Raw genomic sequence first — 20,086 nt, forward strand, 5'->3', positions numbered from 1 at the left:
CACTACTTAGCCTGGGATTCAGGTGTGCAATATGACTTAAAGAAGTATGCATTGGACTGAAGAATTTTAAAATCAATGCATAAGCTGCCACAATTTTTTTTTTTTTTTAGCTCCTGTGCTCTGGGAATTTTTGCAGTTGAGGTTACATGGTAAGTTAACATTTCTTTCTGGTTATATGGTTAAACATCATGTAAAGTAATAAATGAATGAAAGAGCGTGCTGGTATTGTCTAGCTGATTATTTTATTGCGATAGCAATTATATGGACGCTGCAGAAGCATTTCTGCCGTTGCCGTGAGGTTCTGTATAAAGACCAAGGGTAATAAAATCGTCGCCGCATGCCAAATGAGCTAGTGAAAGTGTGCGAGGGTGAGCCAGTGATCGCGGCTCAATCTCACGCATGCAAGGGAGGGAAGTTGGAAGGAAGCGTGCCGTTTTCCGTCGCGCACAATGCACTGGGGCCGTATTCTGAAACGTTCGCCTAGGCAAAATCAGCGTGTGCGCTGATGGCTGGTTGAGCAAAATTGAATGATGTCGGGCTCAACCACCCAATCAGCTCATCCAATTTTGCTAAAACAGCCAATCGGCGCACGCCTGAAAGCGAAAAAAGAAATTTCGCCTAGGCGAACGTTTCAGAATACAGCCCCTGGGGGGAGGGTAGTAAGGGGGGGGGAGGGAGGGGGTTTCTACTCTGCCGCAATGCTCCGGGGGGAGGGGAGGGAGTGGGGAGTGCGTTATACTGCGGGTGTGCGCCGCCGCGGGCCACTGTATCTTGAAAGTCGTCTGCATTGGGGACATAGTCCACCTCGCGCTATGCTTTCGCCGAGACACAGCACGAAGGTCAATTCACTCACTGCTGCTGCAGTGCTTCCTTACTCCAGCGTTTTGACAGCGAGTTTTTGCAGTCATTGAGTGAGATATGTTCACGTTTGCTTGTGCGCACGTGACACCATGCATGTTCATTTAGTTAGTATGCCTATGTTTACAAGTTTATACGCCCGATAAAACTACTATCCTTACTTCGTATAGCTGTCCACTAATTTGTTATCGCAATCAATGCCTCATCTTTCAGGCAGAACTGTGACTTTTTATTGCAATAGCAATTATATGGACACTTCAAGCAGATTTCGGACATCGCCGTCGTCGTCTCCGTGAGGTTCCGTATAAATTCCAAAGGCAATAAAATCGTCGCCGTGCGCCGTATGCGCAAGTGAAAGCGCGCTATCACGGAGAGCGAACGCACGGTGGAAAGCAAACGCGACTTCCGTCGCGCGAAAAGCCGTGGGGGTATGGGAGGAAGGGAGGCCGGGTGACGCTGTGCTGCGGCACTAAATGCGCATCTTGCAACCGGGTGCAAGGGGAACTGGCCACTCAATCTCCCACGTGAAAGGAGGAAAGAGGCAAGGCAGCGCAGGAGGGAGGGGGGGGCAGTTTCTACTCTGCCAACAACTGCACTTGTACTTTGCCCGGCAGCGGCAGTCGACCGCACCGTCTCTTATCTCCACACGGCTCTGACCTTTGTATGCGCTGTGCGTTCACCGCTCAGTTTCTGTTGAAGCGATAGACCGCACGAACCTTCACTCGCTGCGGCGGCTGCGCTTGCTGCCAGCGTTTTGACAGTGGTTGTCTGCGGTCATTGAGTGTAATCCATTCATGTTTGCTTGTGCGCGCTGACACCACGCTTGTTAATTGAGTTAGTAAGCAAATGTGTCCAAGTTGATGCAGCCGATAAAACTACTATCCCTACTCCGAATAGCTCTCTAATAGTTTGCTATCGCAATTGATGCTTTGCCTTTCGGGTGAAACTGCAACATTTTTTTTATTGGAGCCCTACACTTTCTAAACTTGTAAATAAGCTTCCGTAGCTTCTGGATATGCTGTCATTAATGTTTGAGCCATATGCAACCTCTGAACATGCAGCTCATAGCTCATATATAGCACTCAGAAGGCATGCTGCCTCTTCCTTTTCACTTTTTAACACTTTCATCGCCTTTCTTCCTTACAAGAGTAAGCGGTTACTTGGGCAGCATTGTTCAAAGGATATTTTCAATGTTGTTGAAGCTTGAGCACCCACTTCTCGCAAGTAAAAGGATCACATTTATCAATTATTAAGCTTAAGAAACACTTATGAGATATTTTAATTCGATACCAAAGTCATGTTGCAATACCACACCTGGTGTCATGTACATTATCATGACTTCATGACACAGAGCAATGTTTACCGGCATTGAGTACCAATAAGGCTAGGTATGATGTTCAAAAGAACAGGTGTGCTGGCTTGTGGTAGCTTCAGCAATCAAATAAATGTAACGTGTCTGTGTATTGTGACGTCATGATGCACCCACTTCCTGGTTACCAGAACTGAAACTGTATGATAAATAGAGTTTCAGTTGTGGTAAAATATGATAAATCAAAAATTTCATGACAGTACCTTGTAAGATATTCACCAGCATATATACAAGGTTGAGGATATAGGTGTTTAATACAAGGGTTGTTCAATAAAAATGGAGACTGATGCTCTGAAATGTTCATTTCAGGAAATTATTCAGCAGCATTTTTATGCCTTTCTATAGGCTCCCCAGTAATAGAAATGCATGCGTCCTACCATTTCTACCAAGCCTAGATAACATGAGTAAAGCCATTTTTTGCCACCTTCCTAAAAATCACCTCCAATGTCTTAACTGTACCTTGTTCCATGTCAAAGCAAGGTCCTTTATTACCGTGAGGTACATAAAGAAGTCGAAGAGTGCTGCATCTGGACTGCAGAATAAATAAGGGAATTGTTATGATGCTTTGAGTAACGGTAAAAAAGGAAATTGTTTAACATGGAACAAGGCATAGTTAGGACGTTGGAGGTGATCTTCAAAAAGGTGGCAAAAGATGGCTGCACTCATGTTACCTAGGCTTAATAGAAACGGTGCAATATGTCATTTCACTTACTGGGGGAGCACATAGAAGGAGATAAAAGTGCCAATGAATAAGTTTCGGAAATAAAGAACTCGGAGCATCAGTCTCAGTCTTTATTGAAGAACCCCCGTATATACCTCAATGGGAGTTATTGTATGTCTGTCTTTGTTGAGCAATCTCACAGCCATTCCCAAGGTATCCTTTCTCCCCTGTGGCAACCCTGTCAATGTGTACAACAGGCTATAAAACATGACCAGTACTACAACCAGGATTTTATTTTGGGGAGTGTGTACACCCTGCCAGTTACTTATTTATCATTCTCAGGACCCACAGATGCAATTACAACTTTTACCCGGTTTTAAACGACATGAAGAAACCGCCTGCGATTAGGAGTTTCTTTTACGAACTCCTATTCATTCCTAATTGGAATGGCGCACAGTGCCAACTGCAGCACATGTGGTGTTGCGGAAACCACCAGACATCTCTTATGTGACTGCCCTAGATACGAAGAAGAGAGGATTGCCCTTTGGACTGCTTTGGGGCACTTAGACGACAGGCCTTTTATGGAGGAGAAGATCTTGGGCCCGTGGCCTCGTGCGTCTTCTATGTACAGGGCTACAAAGGCGCTGCTGCGTTTTTTGAAGTACACAAGCCTGTATGACCGCCTGTGACGAAACTCAGTGATGAACGCTTGTCTGTAAATGTGCAAGGTATGAACTGTGAACTTCTCTCTTCCTTCTCCTCTTTCAATCCCTTCTGCCCCTTCGCCAGTGCAGGGTAGCATACCGGGCTCAGCCCGGTTAACCTCCCTGCCTTTCCCCTTATGACTTTTCTCTCTCTCTCAGAAGGGTGTTCCCATATTACGTATTATGATTTGTGGAGAAATAGGCATGCTTTGGCATCACACCCACCCCCGGCTACAAGAGATACCGATATCACAGTTTTCCCTTATTGGACTTTTATTTTTGCAGTAAATGAATGTCCAACCCCTCTAACTCTAGAAAAATTAGTGCAAGCATCATAGCACAGTAAATAATTACAGTACTTGTTCCAATGAACCAGTTTTGGTTTTGGTGGCTGGAGATGTATGCTCGCTCAGTTTATACATTCACTGCAACTGACAACACGTGGGCACGGCTAGGAGAGACACGCGCAACACAATTTTTTTATGAGCCACTTGATCATACTTACCCTTGCCGAATATAACTTGAAGCAGAGCGAAGGGACGAGGGCAGGAACAAGAAAACAACCCCGACAGGACGAGCACTGACTGCCCACTAAAGTTTACTTGAGAAAGCACCGGCCATTTATAATCTGTTGAAATTAAATGAACAATCATGATCAACAGGCATGTGCACAGGGGCACTGCAGGTACAGGTGCTTATCGAGAAAAAAATTCGCCGATGATTACAATACTACCTAATGCAAATTTTGAGCACAGCTGTTTAGGTGTTATGAATTCGCTATCATCATCAGCCTATATTTATGTCCACTGCAGGACGAACACCTCTCCCAGGACGAACGCCTCTCCCTGCGATATCCAATTACCCCTCTCTTGCACTAGCCGATTCCAACCATGCGCCTGCAAATTTACTAACTTCATTACCCCACCTAGTTTTCTGCCATCCTCGACTGCACTTCCCTTTTCTTGGTATCCATTCTGTAACTCTTATGGCCCACCAGTTATCCATCCTACGCATTACATGGCCTGCCCAGCTCCATTTCTTTCTCTTAATGTCAGCTAGAATATTGGCTATGCCAGTTTGCTCTCTGATCCACACCGCTCTCTTCCTGTCTCTTAAGGTTAAGCCTACATTTTTCGTTCCATCGCTCTTTGTGGGGTCTTTAACTTGTTCTCAAGATTCTTTGTTAACCTCCAAGTTTTTGCCCCATATGTTAGCACTGGTAGAATGAAATGATTGTACACTTTTATTTTCAATGACAGTGGTAAGCTCCCAGTCAGGATTTGGCAATGCCGGCCGTATGCACTCCAACCCAATTTTATTCTTCTGTAAATTTCTTTCTTGTGATTAGGGTCCCCTGTGAGTAATTGACCTAGAAAACCGTACTCCTTTAGACTCTAGAGGCTGACTGGCGATCCTGAATTCTTGTTCCCTTGCCAGGCTATTGAACATTATCTTTGTCTTCTGCATATTAATCTTCAACCCCACTCTTACACTTTCTCGGAATTCGCTATATATTGTGGCAAAGAATTTGATTCTGAACGACAGGGTCATCTCAGCGGCGGCGCTGAACCTCTGCTTGGGCAGCTCGTTTAGCAGCAGCGGCAGACGAAGCATTTCCACCGGTTGCGTCGCTGAATGTTCAGAAATAAAGCATGAACACGGGAACGCATCGCTCAAGCAGAGCGCATTCTCTAGCAGTGGCAGCACAGGCAAAGTAGCACATGTGCAGTGGGTCCGAAGCCCACGCCAGCGCTTTGTTTCCATATATGGTATCGGTGGACGCACTCTTCGCATGCCTAGTCGCCGCCAGCACTCTGCTTTCCTCCTCACCCTTTCGCCATACTCTCCTCTTCCGCTTTCTTCTCCAGCTGCGCTCTGCATTCGATCTTTCATCCTTCGCTGTGCTCGTTCGCTCGGTTCTGCTAAGGGACGCCGCACTCATAGAGGAACGGGCACCTAGGAGCTGCGCTCTAAAAATTCACTGACGATTACGATACTCCCTAGTGCGAATTTTGAGTGCAGCTATTTAGGTGTTTTGAATTCGCGATATACTGTAGCAAAGAATTTTATTCTGATTGACAGGATCATCTTGGTAGCGGCGCTGAGCCTTTGCTCGGGCAGCTCGTTTAGCGGCAGCGATAGACGAAGCATTTCCATCAGTTGCGTGGCTCATTGCTCAGAAAGAAATTGTGAAAACTGGAATGTGTGGCTCGTGCAGAGCGCATTCTCTAGTGGTGGCAACACAGGCGTAGTAGCGCATGCGCAGTGGGCCCGAAGCCCATGCGAGCGCCTTGTTTCTATATGGTATCATTGGACACGTTCGCCGCATGTCTGGTCGCCGCCAGAACTCCACTTTCCTCATTTTTTCGTCATACTCTCCTCCTCCGCTTTCCTCCTCACGCTCTCTTCGCTATTGCTGTCTCTCATCCCCCGCTGTGATCTGCGTTCGCTCTTTCACCCTTCGCTGTGCTCAGTTACACCGACGCTCAACGCAGGAACGGGCGCCTAAGAGCTGTGCTCTAAAACATCTCTAAATTTCATAGGCTAAGCGCATTGATGCACTTATATTGTTTTTTGTGGTGTTGACAGATTCTTGTTGTAATTCGACTGATGTTCTTGTTCTGGTTTTCAGAGATCATAAATGGCTCGTGCTTTCTTGAATATACTTCTATTGGCAGCCAGGGCTCGTCCTGTCGTGGTTGTTTTCTTGTTCCTGTCCTCGTCTCTTCGCACTGCTTCAAGTTACATTCAAGATGAACCAAATCAACTTCTTGCTACCCTTACGACTAACACAAAGTCAGAATACTTTGCTCTGTGACGTGACATCACAATGATGTCGATGATGCCAGATCAGGCATTTTGAAAGAAACTTTTAGTATAAAAGTAATATATCTTGAAGTGTTTGCAAACCTTCCTACTTGTTAAATGTCATACTTTTACAAGTCATACAGCTTCTACAACTTGGAATATAAGTGTCGGTATTGCTTAACTATAAAGCATTCCCTCTGGTTACCCAAAGGGGCAAAGGCACTTTTTCAATGGCTGCACTTTATACAGCTGCAACACCTTGTGCAAATTTTCATAAAAGTTGCAAGAGTAAACTAAAGGTCTTGGTTCCGTGCGGAAACGGCAGATAACACAGAACACTGATATTCCCAATTTGAGGCTCACCTTAAGATCCCGATGGACGACGTGCTGGCTGTGACAATACTCAACTGCCAGCAGAACCTGCCAGAATTTCCGCCGCGCCATTGGTTCAGGCATACGACCATGCCGCGAGATGAACTCTGCATAGAATGTGAACAGGCATGCTTTGGTCTTCCCTACTTGAAGAAAACAACTTGCATATAATAAAAGCACAAACACTTTGCACTTATTCCTTTTTTTCTGCCAAGTACGTCAACGAAAAAGTTGTGTTTCTGCCTACTGTTTACTTAAAATGCACAAGGGATACAAACTCGAGTGCTTTTTAAAGAGTGGCAACCTACAGTCACACTTATATTTAACCCAAAGATGCCTCCAGTGCATTTTTCGTCCTCTTGCAGTGGGTGCTTAACATTTCTGGTTGGGGCACTTTGAATGTGCTAGCTTTTAAAGGCCAACTGCAATGAAATCCCGCATTGGCTAAATTGGTTATATATAAGTACTGCTATTGGAGGAATGTTGACAAAGCTATGGGGCTGGTAACTGTCTAATTTTCTTAATAGCTGCCTATGAGTAGTACCTAAGTAGATAATGCCTGTGCCCGGTGGCTAATGTAAATCCCAGCTATGTCACCCAAGAATTTTTTGCTGTGCCACCTAATAATGCAGGTCATGCCGACGAGCTGCACTGAATTGCAAAGTTTTGGGTTGTGCGTCAGTTTTGGCGAGTGGTAACAGTGACATTTTTTTCAGGGTCATTATCTAAAACACGAAGTTTTGCAAGTTTATCGCGACACATCAACTCGTATTTCAAACATAAAATTTTTCATGGTGACTGCTCTTAATGTCTACAACTATCTGAAAGTAGGCTTTCTACATGGCCAGAAATTTTTAAGTGGCCCAGTTGGTCTTCAATGCACCTTCCTTCCATGTTCGATGTTTGTTCCTTCCTTCCTTGCTAAAATTAGGCTGCTATAGATGTGTATTCATCGTTCAGGTTAATACTGACAGCAGCTCTACATTGACTTTAAAATCGTAGTTTTCCACAAAGCCAATGGAACTTCTTAGGTAACAAATGCACACTTTGGTACACTGGTAAAGAGCACATTGGTAAACAAGGGGGGACAAGAGAGCACATACCTTTTGACACACATTTAAAAAATATATATTTTTCACCATGAGTTTTTAAAACAGGTCTAAGATTTTAAAGTCAGTCGTTTTTTACAGAGTAAAGAACTGGTGCTAGAAATGTGCAATGAATTTATGGGACTAAGCGAAATTGCAGTCCAACCAGTGAGATAATGATGAGCCGAAGCAGCATTAAACCTTTTTCTCAATGGTGAGGAAAGGTTCCTGCTAGGCCTCTTTTATTCTTATATTTAATGTGGCTTTTACTGGCAATGGCAACAAAAGAATGTGAGGAGGAGGGAAAGAAGAGGATTTCACTGGCAATACCAGTTGCCTTCAAAAGTATACTTTTGCTTCTCTTGCATGTATTTGAAAAAAAAAAAAAAAAAGTCAAGTTCAATGCATTGACTGTGAAAATGTGCAAAGTAGTGACTGCAGGTGAAACAAAATTAAAGGGGCACTGGACCACTTTTAATTGAAGTCGAGAAATGCTATGACTATTTGAGAAATACTTTGCCACAAAAAAGTACTTCAATGCATCCAGCAGAAGTGGAGTTATTGGCAATCAAACAACTCTATGCAGTGCTTCTGCTTCTTCTTCAATGACTTGCACTGTGAAGGCTACGGCAGAGCAGGGCGTACCCACAACGCTCCGCTTGCTGAACGTCATCGTAGCGCGCAGTTCAAATTTAATTTTGGATATTCACGTAGACACCAGTACTTCCGTTTTTGGTGCCTACGACGCGCCAAACGCGGTTGTCCTTAGCGAGCTGCGGTGCGCTCAGCCAGCGAACTTGTCGAGGCACTCCGCGGCAACTGCAGCATCTATGCTACATAGCAGACCACAGCTCCATACAAATGTAGTGCGTATGCGCAGCATTTGCTTTGTGCACAACAGGGCTTGAATGTGCGCTCGCGCTTATATGCTCCAGTCTGGCATATACATGGTGCAGACTGGCTTTGTCTTGCACCAGCTCGACCAATGGAAAGTAGCCATAACCAATTTGCTCATTTTGAAGTGCTATCAAAAACTCAACACAAAGCGAAGTCTGCCAAGGCATTTAACGAGAAGCGGCCAGGACTGAGCACACATTGGGGAGTATGCATGTGGTCTAACTTTGCGTTTTCGTGGTTCAAGGCTGGTTGAGTGTTCCAAAACTGGTCAAAATTAGCGAGACTCGATGGTACGACACCGATAAGCAGGGCGGCCAAAGTTTAATTCCTACATGGGTGGCCGCGAATGAGCGTGAGCAGGCGATAGTTGGCTCCTTCTGGAACTACGTAATTATTATTGAAATTCGAAAGTGGATTCTCGCTGAATCCAGCCTGTTTATTAAACTGCGTCAATAAATATACACAGTATCCGTAGGAAGAAGCGCACTGATCCAAACACCCTTCTTGATTGATGTCACCTATTGGCCCATAGAAGCCGTGTATGGGAATCTGCTATATTACGAAATAAAGCGTCCAGAAAAGAGTAAGGAGCAGGCTTCTATTGAAAAGAAAGCACTTAAAGAAAAGGTGACTTTGCATCTCGCTTGCAAGCTCCACGCGCTGCACACAAGTGCACCATTTGACTGAGACGTTCACAGTCCGCGAATAGCAGCGTATGCTATCGGTGGACTGTGTTTTTTTAACCAAGCCCGAGGGGTCGTTCAGGACCCCTTTAAGACAACAAGCCCATAACAAAAGGAAAAATCGATGTCACTATTACTATGAGATCATGTGTGCACTTTTTGCCAATGTGGCTTTTGAGACGGACTCGAGGGGAGGGTGGCACAAAGAATAATACTCCAGTAACATACTTTTATTGAACACTTAGATATTCTGTACAGCATAAAAGCACTATTCTTGTCATAAACGTTACTATGTAATCTTTGAATTGAATTATTTATTTGCTGGGCAGTTTGTTGCTCTCCTGTATATTGGCCAAGCATGCAAATCATAGGGATTGTGCTGCATCACACCCACTAAGCTGAAGTTTGTATGGACCAAAAGTGCCCAAACACACAATGTACAAGCTTAAACATTTGCAGGAAGCCTTCCCTGCTTTGTAATATTTTAGCACAAAAATGTGCCCACTCTATGTGTAACATCTGCAATGCCGACTGTAATCTGGATAATGAATACCCGTAATTTAGAGCATAATTAAGAAGTGCACACAATTCCATTTTCATGGTTGACAGTGACACAACTAATCTCAATTCGCATGGCATTTATTCTAACAAAAAGTGATGGAGCAGTCATGTGTTTACACAGGAGTACCGCAAATGCAAGTTCCGTTTAACACATTTACAATGGTAGCACTTTTCGAGGTTTCTATTCCTGTGCATCATGACCTACCAACAATGAACAGTGGTCAATTGAGCGATCTTGCCAGAGCCAACATTTCGATAAGGGATGTTTGTATCGGGCTCCCACATTCTGCGTTGATGTATGTGCATGTGGGTCCATATACCCCTTCTGACACCATGTATCAGCCGTGGTTTGGCCAAAAGAAGCAAACAACTCGATCGAGTGTAGACAGAGCAGTCAACCCTGGATGTTAATTGAGTGCACAATTTATACTTGGAGGTAGTGAGGAGAACAGCAATTACTTCTGCAACCATGAGCACTGATAATTGATGTGCTCAGTCTGCACACTTCAATGCGACACAGCTTTGTCTTTGGGCATTATTGATCAGGGCAACAACTTTTTCGTCTGATGAACTACCATGACTCTCCAGTGACCAATGCTGCAGTGAACATGTTAAAAAAACTCAGCCATTTATGAGATGCCGAGACAGTGTGTCGAAGACAAAGACAAGCACTGACTCCCGACTTCTGGAGGCAGTTGCCTCACATGGATGCAGTACGAAAGTACACAAGCATGACATATAGTGACGGCTATCAGGGTGACAAGTAACAATGAGTGCAAAAGCAGAGTTGTGAGGGCCTAAAAACCTAGAGATGAACTACAACAAGGTTTGAGAGGCAACAAGGTTAAGAGGTGTGAGGCAATGAATTTGAAAGTCAGTGCTTGTTTTCATCTTTTTCTGTCTTTGTCTCGGTGTGTGCAGTAATTCATGGTATGCTAGGGGCAGTGCATGGGAACTATTGCTAGATTGCAGTTACAAGACAACACTTACCAAAAACCTCGCCTTGGCTGGCATACTCCGATACCAGGTACAGCATATTCTTTGTCTCCATCACCTGAAAAAAGCCAGTCATCCACTACAGAATTATCACTCATCAGGGGCAACTCAGACTTTCTGAGGATTCGGAAGGCCACTTCTACATTGTTCTAGTCTAGTTCAGCCAGTCTAACCTTAGAAAAATCATAAAATTTAATGAATGTGTATTTAGCCTACAGAAAATTTGGAGGACGCTTGAGCTTCGCCTTTAAGAGTGGAATGCGACAGCATTCAAAGATCCCTGACTGTTCGTCAGGCTTCCCAGCAACTGCACCTTTCTTTTTTCTGCACCTTCGCCTCGGCGTGCCGCTGCCAAGGAGGCGAGCGCCATCTGGATGGTGTTTTTGCAAGGAACACTGACTAGGGCGCGCCGCTGTATGAATAGTAGAAATGCCGGAAAAGGGGCTTGTGTTTGAGTTTCCACCATAACAGAATTATGTTTTCTCGTATATTCAAATTATAATCTGACGCTATCATACCTGTAGGTTGTGGTTAAGTCATATCATACTTGACGATTTTTCTGACGCATTTTACTTTGAGAAATTCAATTCACCAGCTCTCCTGCGCCACGCAGAGAGCCTGCATGGTCGGGGTGGTTCGGGATAATTTTCTTGGCCACCGATGCCGGATTTTCTGTGACACAGGGCCCTTAACGCTGTTGCGTTAAAAGCCTTCTAGAGAATGTAAAATGACAGTCTTTGCTGCTGTATATAAAGTCAATTGCTTTTACAAGAAAGTACTTGGGTTCTCTAAAATCCGCTGCTATACAGGTCACTTCGTTGGTAAAGATTGCGCACGTACCACTCACAATAGAACAGGCGAAGCACATTCAACAAGAGAAAAGCTTATTTAACATGAATTTAAGAGCGACTTCGTGAAAAAAGTTTTTTTTTTTGTCTGCACTTTGAAATGTGTGACTGCCGGCAACCTTACTGCACCGAGGTTTGCAGCATGTGTTATGGCAGAATGCGGGAGCGTTGAATGTCGCGATCGCCTCCCTTCCTGTCAAAATTCTTGTTTCGTTTTCAAACTCTTCATCAATGTTGCCTTCATTGACATTCGCACTCTCTTCACCCTAGATGGCTTTGAATATGTCTGTTGTCGGTTACCATTACATCATCTTGTCGCCATCAACTGCGACATACTTGCCAACCTTCGCACTTGCTGCTGCAATACAACAAGCAGCGTGTGAACGCCTGAATTCGTTCTTTGTACAGGCAAATTCATTGTAGAGGTGTTCACAATACATATAAAAGAGAAAAATTTGGCTGAGACATAATTAATCCTTTGTTATAGAGGTCATTTAATTGTAGAGGCGTTTGACTGTAGCTGGTATACAAAGCATATTTTTCATCAAAAATTTGATATGTGGGGGTGTCACTAACTGTGTCAGCTAGAATGGTGAAAGTTTCATTATGAGGACCAAACCTTTTGACTGAAAAAGCACAGTTGTAAGACAAATTACAAATTAGGCTTCTTTTTTTTTTTTTCCACAGAATAAACCTTTGCCAGCACAGTTTCTGAACAGAGGACAATCGCAGGAAATATTTTCTGTAAGTGGGCCCTTGTGATGGCAACAAGCATTGCACTTTCGTTAACACAAAAGTGCTACGGACATATCCTTAGCTGTGTAATCAACAAACAGTCCACATAGCATGTGTACTTTTTCAAGTTTTTTGCAAGGCTTCAAGATGTCACAAGGTTTTCCATTAAGTTATCAGTATGTAATAAGAGTGAGCCTACTGGTACTGGCTATCGGTGGTAAAATATTAAGGCACCATCTGTAGAGACAGTTCTTTCGATCATTCCTGTATGTGGTACCGAACACTGCACTTTTTCCAGAGATGTGCCACCAAACGAACATAGTTATCATATAAAGCATAAATTATTGCAATGCTTGAGTAAGTCACAGCATGTGATAAACATCATTACCATTCAAGAAATGTACCAAACTTTTTATAACACTTCAATAGTCAACAGCTGTGATGTGTGTAGTCTTTTTCTTGAAAGAGATGTGTTGATGTACATGATGGAAGAGGAAGAATTTAATGGATAGTTGGGGCATTGGGCTTACGTGCACGTTAAAGAAGCCCAGAGGGTCAAAATTAATCTGGAGTCTGACTACAGCACACCTAATAATCAGATCAACATTTTGGCATATAAAACCCCAGAATTTTTTTTTTTTTATATTGGCAAGGAAGAGGGGGGGGGGGGGGGGGGGCATTGGGATTTTCGCTTTGACATGACCCTGAAATGTGTGCATGAATGAACATATGTGTATCTATATCATAAAGCAAAGAGCAACCATGAAAAAATGAAGGCTGTGCAGCTATATCAATGAATGAACATACAAGCTATTATCATGACACCAGTTCCAAGTTTCGCGACAGATGAAAAAGCAGTCTACCTGCACAACCTACCTGATACAGCTTCACAATGTGCGGGTGGCTGAGCATCTTCATGATGCGCACCTCACGGAACACCTTCTCCAGGCTGGCTGCATCCAATTGCGTCTTGTCAATAATCTTGATGGCGACCTGCATGTATCTCAGATTAGTTAACCAGAATAGATGTGACACCTCTACAATGTCTTCGGAGACTAGTGAGGTCCGCGATAACCTGTCCAGGTATCAAATACAAGTCTCTGGAGCCGAGATAGTTTTACACAAATTTATTCTGAGAGTTGCAATAAATTCGAGACCGTGCAAGACAAATGCCGAACGCAAGAACACGGACGAAGTACCGAAAAACAGCAAAATCATTATTAAAAAATAATGACAAGAAGAGAAAAGAAAATGTGGCGGAGCAAGCGACGATGCGTTGGCTCATCTACTTTCTTTTTTCGCCCCTTTCCCCTTTCGTGCGCTCGCCGTGGCACGAACTGCCGTTGCGCCAACGCGCGAGTCCGCTGCCTATATGAATTACTGTTCACACTGCGCTCTCCATTTAAAGATCAACAAGGAAACAGCGAACCAGCTCAAAATCAGTGATCGAGTATTCTTCGGCACTACCGGGCACAGTGCCGACGCCGAAGGCTGAAGCTGGCGACACTATTTGCCGGTTTCCGCGCGCGCATATTATTTTCCCAGCGTCTCACAACATACCACCAAATCACTGCACAACGAAGCAGCGCGGGCTTGGTGATTAAAAATGCTTTAGTGATTGCTTCATAGGGCAGTAATATCAGACGGGAAGGGAAGGTGCGAAGGCGGCTCCAGAAATGATCGCGCGGACCAGCACGCACGGAATGATCACCGATGCTCGCGTCTCGCGCGCGGGACGCTACGATTACGCAGGACTTCTGCTGTCCGCAGGTGATCACCGGAGGAAGCTGTGGCCACAAAGAAGCCTCTAGACGCGTTAGCACGAAGGTTTCCCAACAACCGAGACTGATGCTAACCTCGGTCTTGGTGATGCGATGTCTGGCCAACTTGACGACGGCGAAGTTGCCCTTGCCGATGGTGCGCTCGATGTCGTAGAATCCCACCCGGATGGGGCCTTTAAGCTTGACTGCCATGCCCATGGCTAGTGGGGGCCCGGAGCGCCCCGCGAGGGCTCCAGCAGTGCACGCCTGCTGCCTTCCAGCATGCAGCACCGGCCGTACGGGTCCGAGAGCCGACAACCAAACGACAGCGTCCCGGAAGCGCGTCAAACACCACCTCCGTGACGCACTTCTCTTACGCACGAACCTTCGAACACAACGTATGGGCAAAGAACGGTGAACTCAACCGCGTGCGGCCATCTTTGTTCAATATAGCTGCCGTGTTTCGGTTTCGGGTAACGGGATTTTTCGCTTGGATATGCGGTGTGATTGGTGTTCAAGCTCTGCAAGCTGAATTATTTGTATCTACTTATCTTTAGCATAAAGTAAATTTGGTTTTAATAAATTTTGGCGCATTTCATTGGCTCTAGAACCGTAGGACCTATTGACAGGTACGTAACGGTAATACTAAAAACTTATTTCAGGAAGCCAACATAATTTCTGTGTTAAAATTATACCACTACAAGTTAACAACTGCTTTTAGGCGAGAAGTAAAACTAAACCGCTCCTTTCTACGAGAACTTTGTAGCCTTGAACCCAATAACAAATTTTATGTTACCCGCCATAAAGAAATATGGCGGGTGGTCACACCCAGAACAAATTATTTAAGGGAAAAGCTATCGTACACAATGCCAATGCTTCTAAATAAATATAATAATCTAGGCGTTGATGTCACGCAAATAACGGCCCAACAACTGAGAAACTTGTATGTGCAGGATTTTTAAGTTACTGGTAAGTGTACTTCCTCTCGGTTAATATGTATATAAGGTGTGTATATATGTATATGTATATGTGTATATGGGTGTATGTGTATGCACGGGTATGTGAATGCATGTGTATGTGTGTATATACATGCGTGCTCAGCGGCGTCTACTTGTTTCATTTTTTTCACCATGAGAACTACATAAGCTACCTAATTATTTTTGGACACCAGTGGCTCTGTATGCACACGCATAGGTATGTGCATGCATATGCGCTTATGTGGGTACATATATGTGTATGTATATGTAATGCACATGTGTATACATGTATGAATTGTTGTTTCCGAATACTCTAAAAGGGGGCTGCGGGCCTCGTCAAGCTGCCTCTACTGGAGCAGCTTTTACTTGCAGCCTCCTCCACCAAGTTGATGTAAATAAAATTATTATTATTATTAAATTTCAGTGCTGGCAAGCATAACAATCGCTCTAACGAACTTGTTTTTACCACAGTTTTTTCTAAAGCGTTAATCATGAACAAAGTTTTTCCATGGTCATTCGGAATTGTTACATATAACTTTGCCAGTATAAATGATCGTCAAAGAACACACTCAGGCATTTTGTTGAGCTTATGCAATCTGAAAAGATTTTAACTGCGCTAGAAACAGGGACAAAGGAGGATGAAAAGTGACAAAGGAGGATGAAAAGTCCTCTTTTGTCCCTGTTTCCAGCGCAGTTAAAATCTTTCAATATGAACTTCAACCAAGTAGCCCAACTTAGTGCACTATTTATGCAAACTACTGGACTGCATTTGCATGAACGGCAGTCGTGACAGTGTGAAAAGGAAAGGTTCATCGGTAATCGCCGTCTTACGCGGATTTCTAAAATGCACACACAGGTGACATACTTTGCTAATAACTGCCTGTGAACGCCCTCAATGTCCGTGGAGTTCGCAAGGCGGATCATCCCACTTGGAACGAATTCTCAGGATGACACCAGTTTCGAGATATTCATTCCCGGACTTTGCGGAGAAATTCATTGGCGTTCTAACTACTTTCTTAGCAAAACGTCGTTTTATGCATTTAAGCACAAGTGTAACTGGAACGCCAATGCATTTCTTCGCAAAATGCGGGAAATAATATCTCGAAATTGGTGTCATCCTGAGAATTCATTCTAAGTGGATCCGCCTTGCGAACTCCACGGCTAAAATTTGTAAATTGCAATATGGGCCATAAGGTAATTAGCTAAACTTAATTAGTGAATTTTTGTTAATTAGTCGATTATGATTTTCCATTTTGTGCAGGTAATGTCCGCCTCTTCGAGTAGACCACCTCGTGAATTAGAATTGTGCTATCTGCCACAGGCAACCTTTAAAAAATTTTGAAAGTGTTCGCTGAAACACCCGGTATACAAGCAAACCACATCCCCCACGTTACAAGCTGTCCACTCGTAGCCCCTACACATCTTCTCTGGTGCGCGCGCATGTGCTCTCGTGTACCAGTGCTACGCAATGTGACACAGGCGGCGATCACGTCAAATAGGCAGTTGACGTTGACACCAATGTTACGGAGTGAAGCTCTTCATTCCATTCCCACTCAATTCTGGAGAGTCGATATCTCCGTGATTCGACTCCTTTTAACTCCTTCTAATGGTGACAGTTTTAACTCCTTCTAATGGTGATAGTTGGACCACTCCCACTCTTTGAAAGGCTGAGCTGGCCCATTCCATCCAATCAATTCAATGTAAATGAAACGCTTTCTCTATAATTCGATCCCATCATCGGGTTCCATCATCGATCCATCATCGAGGTTCGATCCCATCATCGGGTACAGAATTAATTTTTTTTAAAGTGTTAGCGATTCGGCAAGACAGCAACAGCACCCAGCAGCACCCAGATGCCACGGCCAGGAAAGCCCGGGAGGGTTTGCAAAGAAACCTCAATTGGACCACAAATCGACATCTACGGCTGCGGAACTTGCGGTAATACAGGAGGCTGTCCGTTTTATGGTAACACAGACACCTCATAAATGCACGGTGTTCTGCAATGCCAAATAAGCGCTAGAAGTGCTGAATTTTTTTTTTTTTTTTTAAAGAAAGGACCATATTACCTGCTCGTGCTAGCAATCGCTGAACTTCATCACAGTGCCGAGCTAGGTGGCCACATGATCATGCACTTTACAATGGCTGCCTAGTCATTGTGGTGTCATTGGCAATGAACTCGCGGACAGTGAGGCAAGATCGGCATTCTCTTCCTCTGATGAAGTACGGATTGCATAGTCGCGACCTGACACCAACTCAGTGATCAAGGCACTCATGCAGGACCTTACGAAGGCATACAGAGCCCATGCTGACAACATTCACAGACGCTTACATATGATCGACCCAGACGGTAAATTCTGTTTGCCCCCGAAGATTACGCGGAGCAAAGCGTCATTGCTACACAGAATTCGACTGGGCGTTGCTTTCACCCGTCGCTACGCACACCTCATCGGCCAATCGAACAGCTCTGATTGTGAAAACTGCCAGACGCCTGAAACGCTGGAACACATATTATGCGATTATCCAGCATATACGCTGGAGAGAAGGACGTTGGGAGGTTCCCTAGCCAGCGTCGGCAGGCAACTACTATCGGAGAACGCTATTCTCGGCCCGTGGCCTGACACCAAAACTTCAATGCGGGCAACTAAAGCGCTATTTCTGCAGGACACGAAGATAGACGAGCGGCTCTAGTAGGGCTACCGTCTAATGTACAGTCCTCACAGATTGAAACTCGACAATTTAGGCCTAACCAATGCCCATGCTTTTGTTTCCGCCGTCGGTAGTTTGTTTGTGCGACATCGGCGCAATCTCGACTCGTACGCTTAGATCAGAGTCCAAGTCACCTTTCGTGACCAGATTCGAAGCAACAAGGCATGATACTCTCGAGTAATTGCTCAGAAAAAAGAGTTATACCCAAAATTTGCCTGTCGAGTTTTAATCCGTGAGCACTGTACATAAGCACTCACCACTCCTCTTATCATCATCATCCACCACAGTACTTTCACTCATGTGCGCGCTTCTGGTGTGCGAGGCGCTCATAGATGGCGCCAGTTCTGTGCGAGAACCTTATTTGAGAGCTTTTTTTATTTTGAGAGCTTTTATTGGAAAAAGGCAGCAGAAAATGTCCCTAACAACACGGCAGCAGGACCCGATGAAATCCCAATACAGCTAATCAAAAACCTCGGTCCAAAAAGCAAGGCACTGCTGACTAATGCCATAGAGCAAGTGATTAGAACAAAGAATATTCCCGTGGGATGGCGTGAAAGCAAGATGAATCTCATCTACAAAGGCAAAGGAGATAAGGATAAGACGAGCTCGTGCAGGCCAGTTACAGTAACGTCGGTGATATATAGAATGGCAATGCAAGCCATAAAATTAGAGCTGTCGAAGTGGGTGAAGGAAAACGGTGTATTGGGGGAACTACAGAATGGGTTCAGGCCAGGCAGACGCTTAGAAGACAATATGCTTGTACTAACTCAGTGCATAGAGATTTCAGTAGCTCAGAAAAAACCTTTATGGATAGCATTTCTAGATATTAAAGGAGCTTATGACAACGTAGACAGGGAATTGTTGTGGGATATTCTTCAATACGAAGGCATAGATGACGATTTCGTGGAGCTGCTGAGGGAGATATATTGAGACAACCAAGTACAAGTGGCATGGGAAGGCCGAAAAGGAAATGAAATGGTGGGAATTCACCAAGGATTGAAGCAAGGATGCCCTCTGTCACCATTGTTGTTCACGCTTTACGTCAAGGGCATAGAAAGACGACTAGAAAACAGCGAATTAGGTTTTGATTTATCCTACATGCGCAATGGACAAATGGTGCAACAGAAGGTCCCTGGACTGATGTACGCAGACGACATTGTGCTACTAGCGGACAATAAAAAAGATTTACAGATACTTGCGAATATCTGTGGGAACGCAGCGACAAATCTAGGCCTTAAGTTTAGCACAGAGAAATCAGGGATTATGATCTTTAATGAACACACGAGTAACTTCGTGGTGTCAATTCAACAGCAAGTAATACCCATAGTGAAGCAATATAAGTACCTCGGCGTACACATAAACGAAGGAAAGAATTACTCAAGCAACCACCAAGATAATCTGAAGATAAAGGGGAAGCGGAATGCAGCAATAATGAAACACAGAGCACTGTGGGGCCACAATAAGTATGATGTGGTGCGTGGAATCTGGAAAGGAGTAATGGTGCCAGCGCTAACATTCGCAAATGCCATTATATGCTTAAAATCGGATATATTGGCGGTTTTGGAAGTTAACCAAAGATCAGTAGGCCGGTTGGCTTTGGGAGCACACGGTAATACGACAAATGAGGCAGTGCATGGTGACATGGGTTGGGCCTCTTTTGAAGTCAGAGAAGCACAAAGCAAAATTAGTTTTGAAGAAAGGCTCAGGAACATGGATGAAAATAAATGGGCGGCTAAAGTGCACAAGTATCTCCACATGAAAAGCGTGGACACAGAATGGAGGAAGAGGTCAAGGAAGTTGGCAACCAAGTACAGGATAATCGAAACTGTAAATAGACAACCAGGGGTCATCAGAAAGAAAGTGAGAGAAATAGAGACCGTGAATTGGATGCAAAGAATGGAAACGAAAAGGATAATGGAGATTTACAAGAATGAGAAGAAAGAAATTAGAAGGGAAAATCTGTACGATAACACGAAGGGCAGTGCCTTGCTATTTGAGGCTCCAGCCGGTTGCCTAAGGACGAAAACATATCGGAACAAATATTCGGAACTAGATGATACATG

General features: G+C 44.3%; 2 protein-coding genes across 2 annotated transcripts in view; one reads left to right on the top strand and one right to left on the bottom strand.

The window, feature by feature from the left end:
- LOC119456461 (serine/threonine-protein kinase SIK2-like) overlaps positions 1-14,680 on the bottom strand; it is a 28,506-nt gene extending 13,826 nt beyond the window's left edge. Inside the window, exons 1-4 of the mRNA XM_037718263.2 lie at positions 14,437-14,680; positions 13,457-13,573; positions 10,992-11,055; positions 6,764-6,879 (exon numbers count right to left, since the gene is read on the bottom strand). Coding sequence (XP_037574191.1) covers positions 6,764-6,879; positions 10,992-11,055; positions 13,457-13,573; positions 14,437-14,559 — 420 coding nt within the window. The 5' untranslated portion in view covers positions 14,560-14,680. The remainder of the gene's footprint in view (positions 1-6,763; positions 6,880-10,991; positions 11,056-13,456; positions 13,574-14,436) is intronic.
- Positions 1-20,086, top strand: part of LOC119456469 (ubiquitin-60S ribosomal protein L40) — a 578,246-nt gene that overhangs the window by 113,412 nt on the left and 444,748 nt on the right. The gene's annotated exons all lie outside the window — the stretch shown is intronic.

The sequence above is a fragment of the Dermacentor silvarum genome, chromosome 6 (genome assembly GCF_013339745.2).
Source record: "Dermacentor silvarum isolate Dsil-2018 chromosome 6, BIME_Dsil_1.4, whole genome shotgun sequence".
NCBI classification, from domain to species: Eukaryota; Metazoa; Arthropoda; class Arachnida; order Ixodida; family Ixodidae; genus Dermacentor; species Dermacentor silvarum.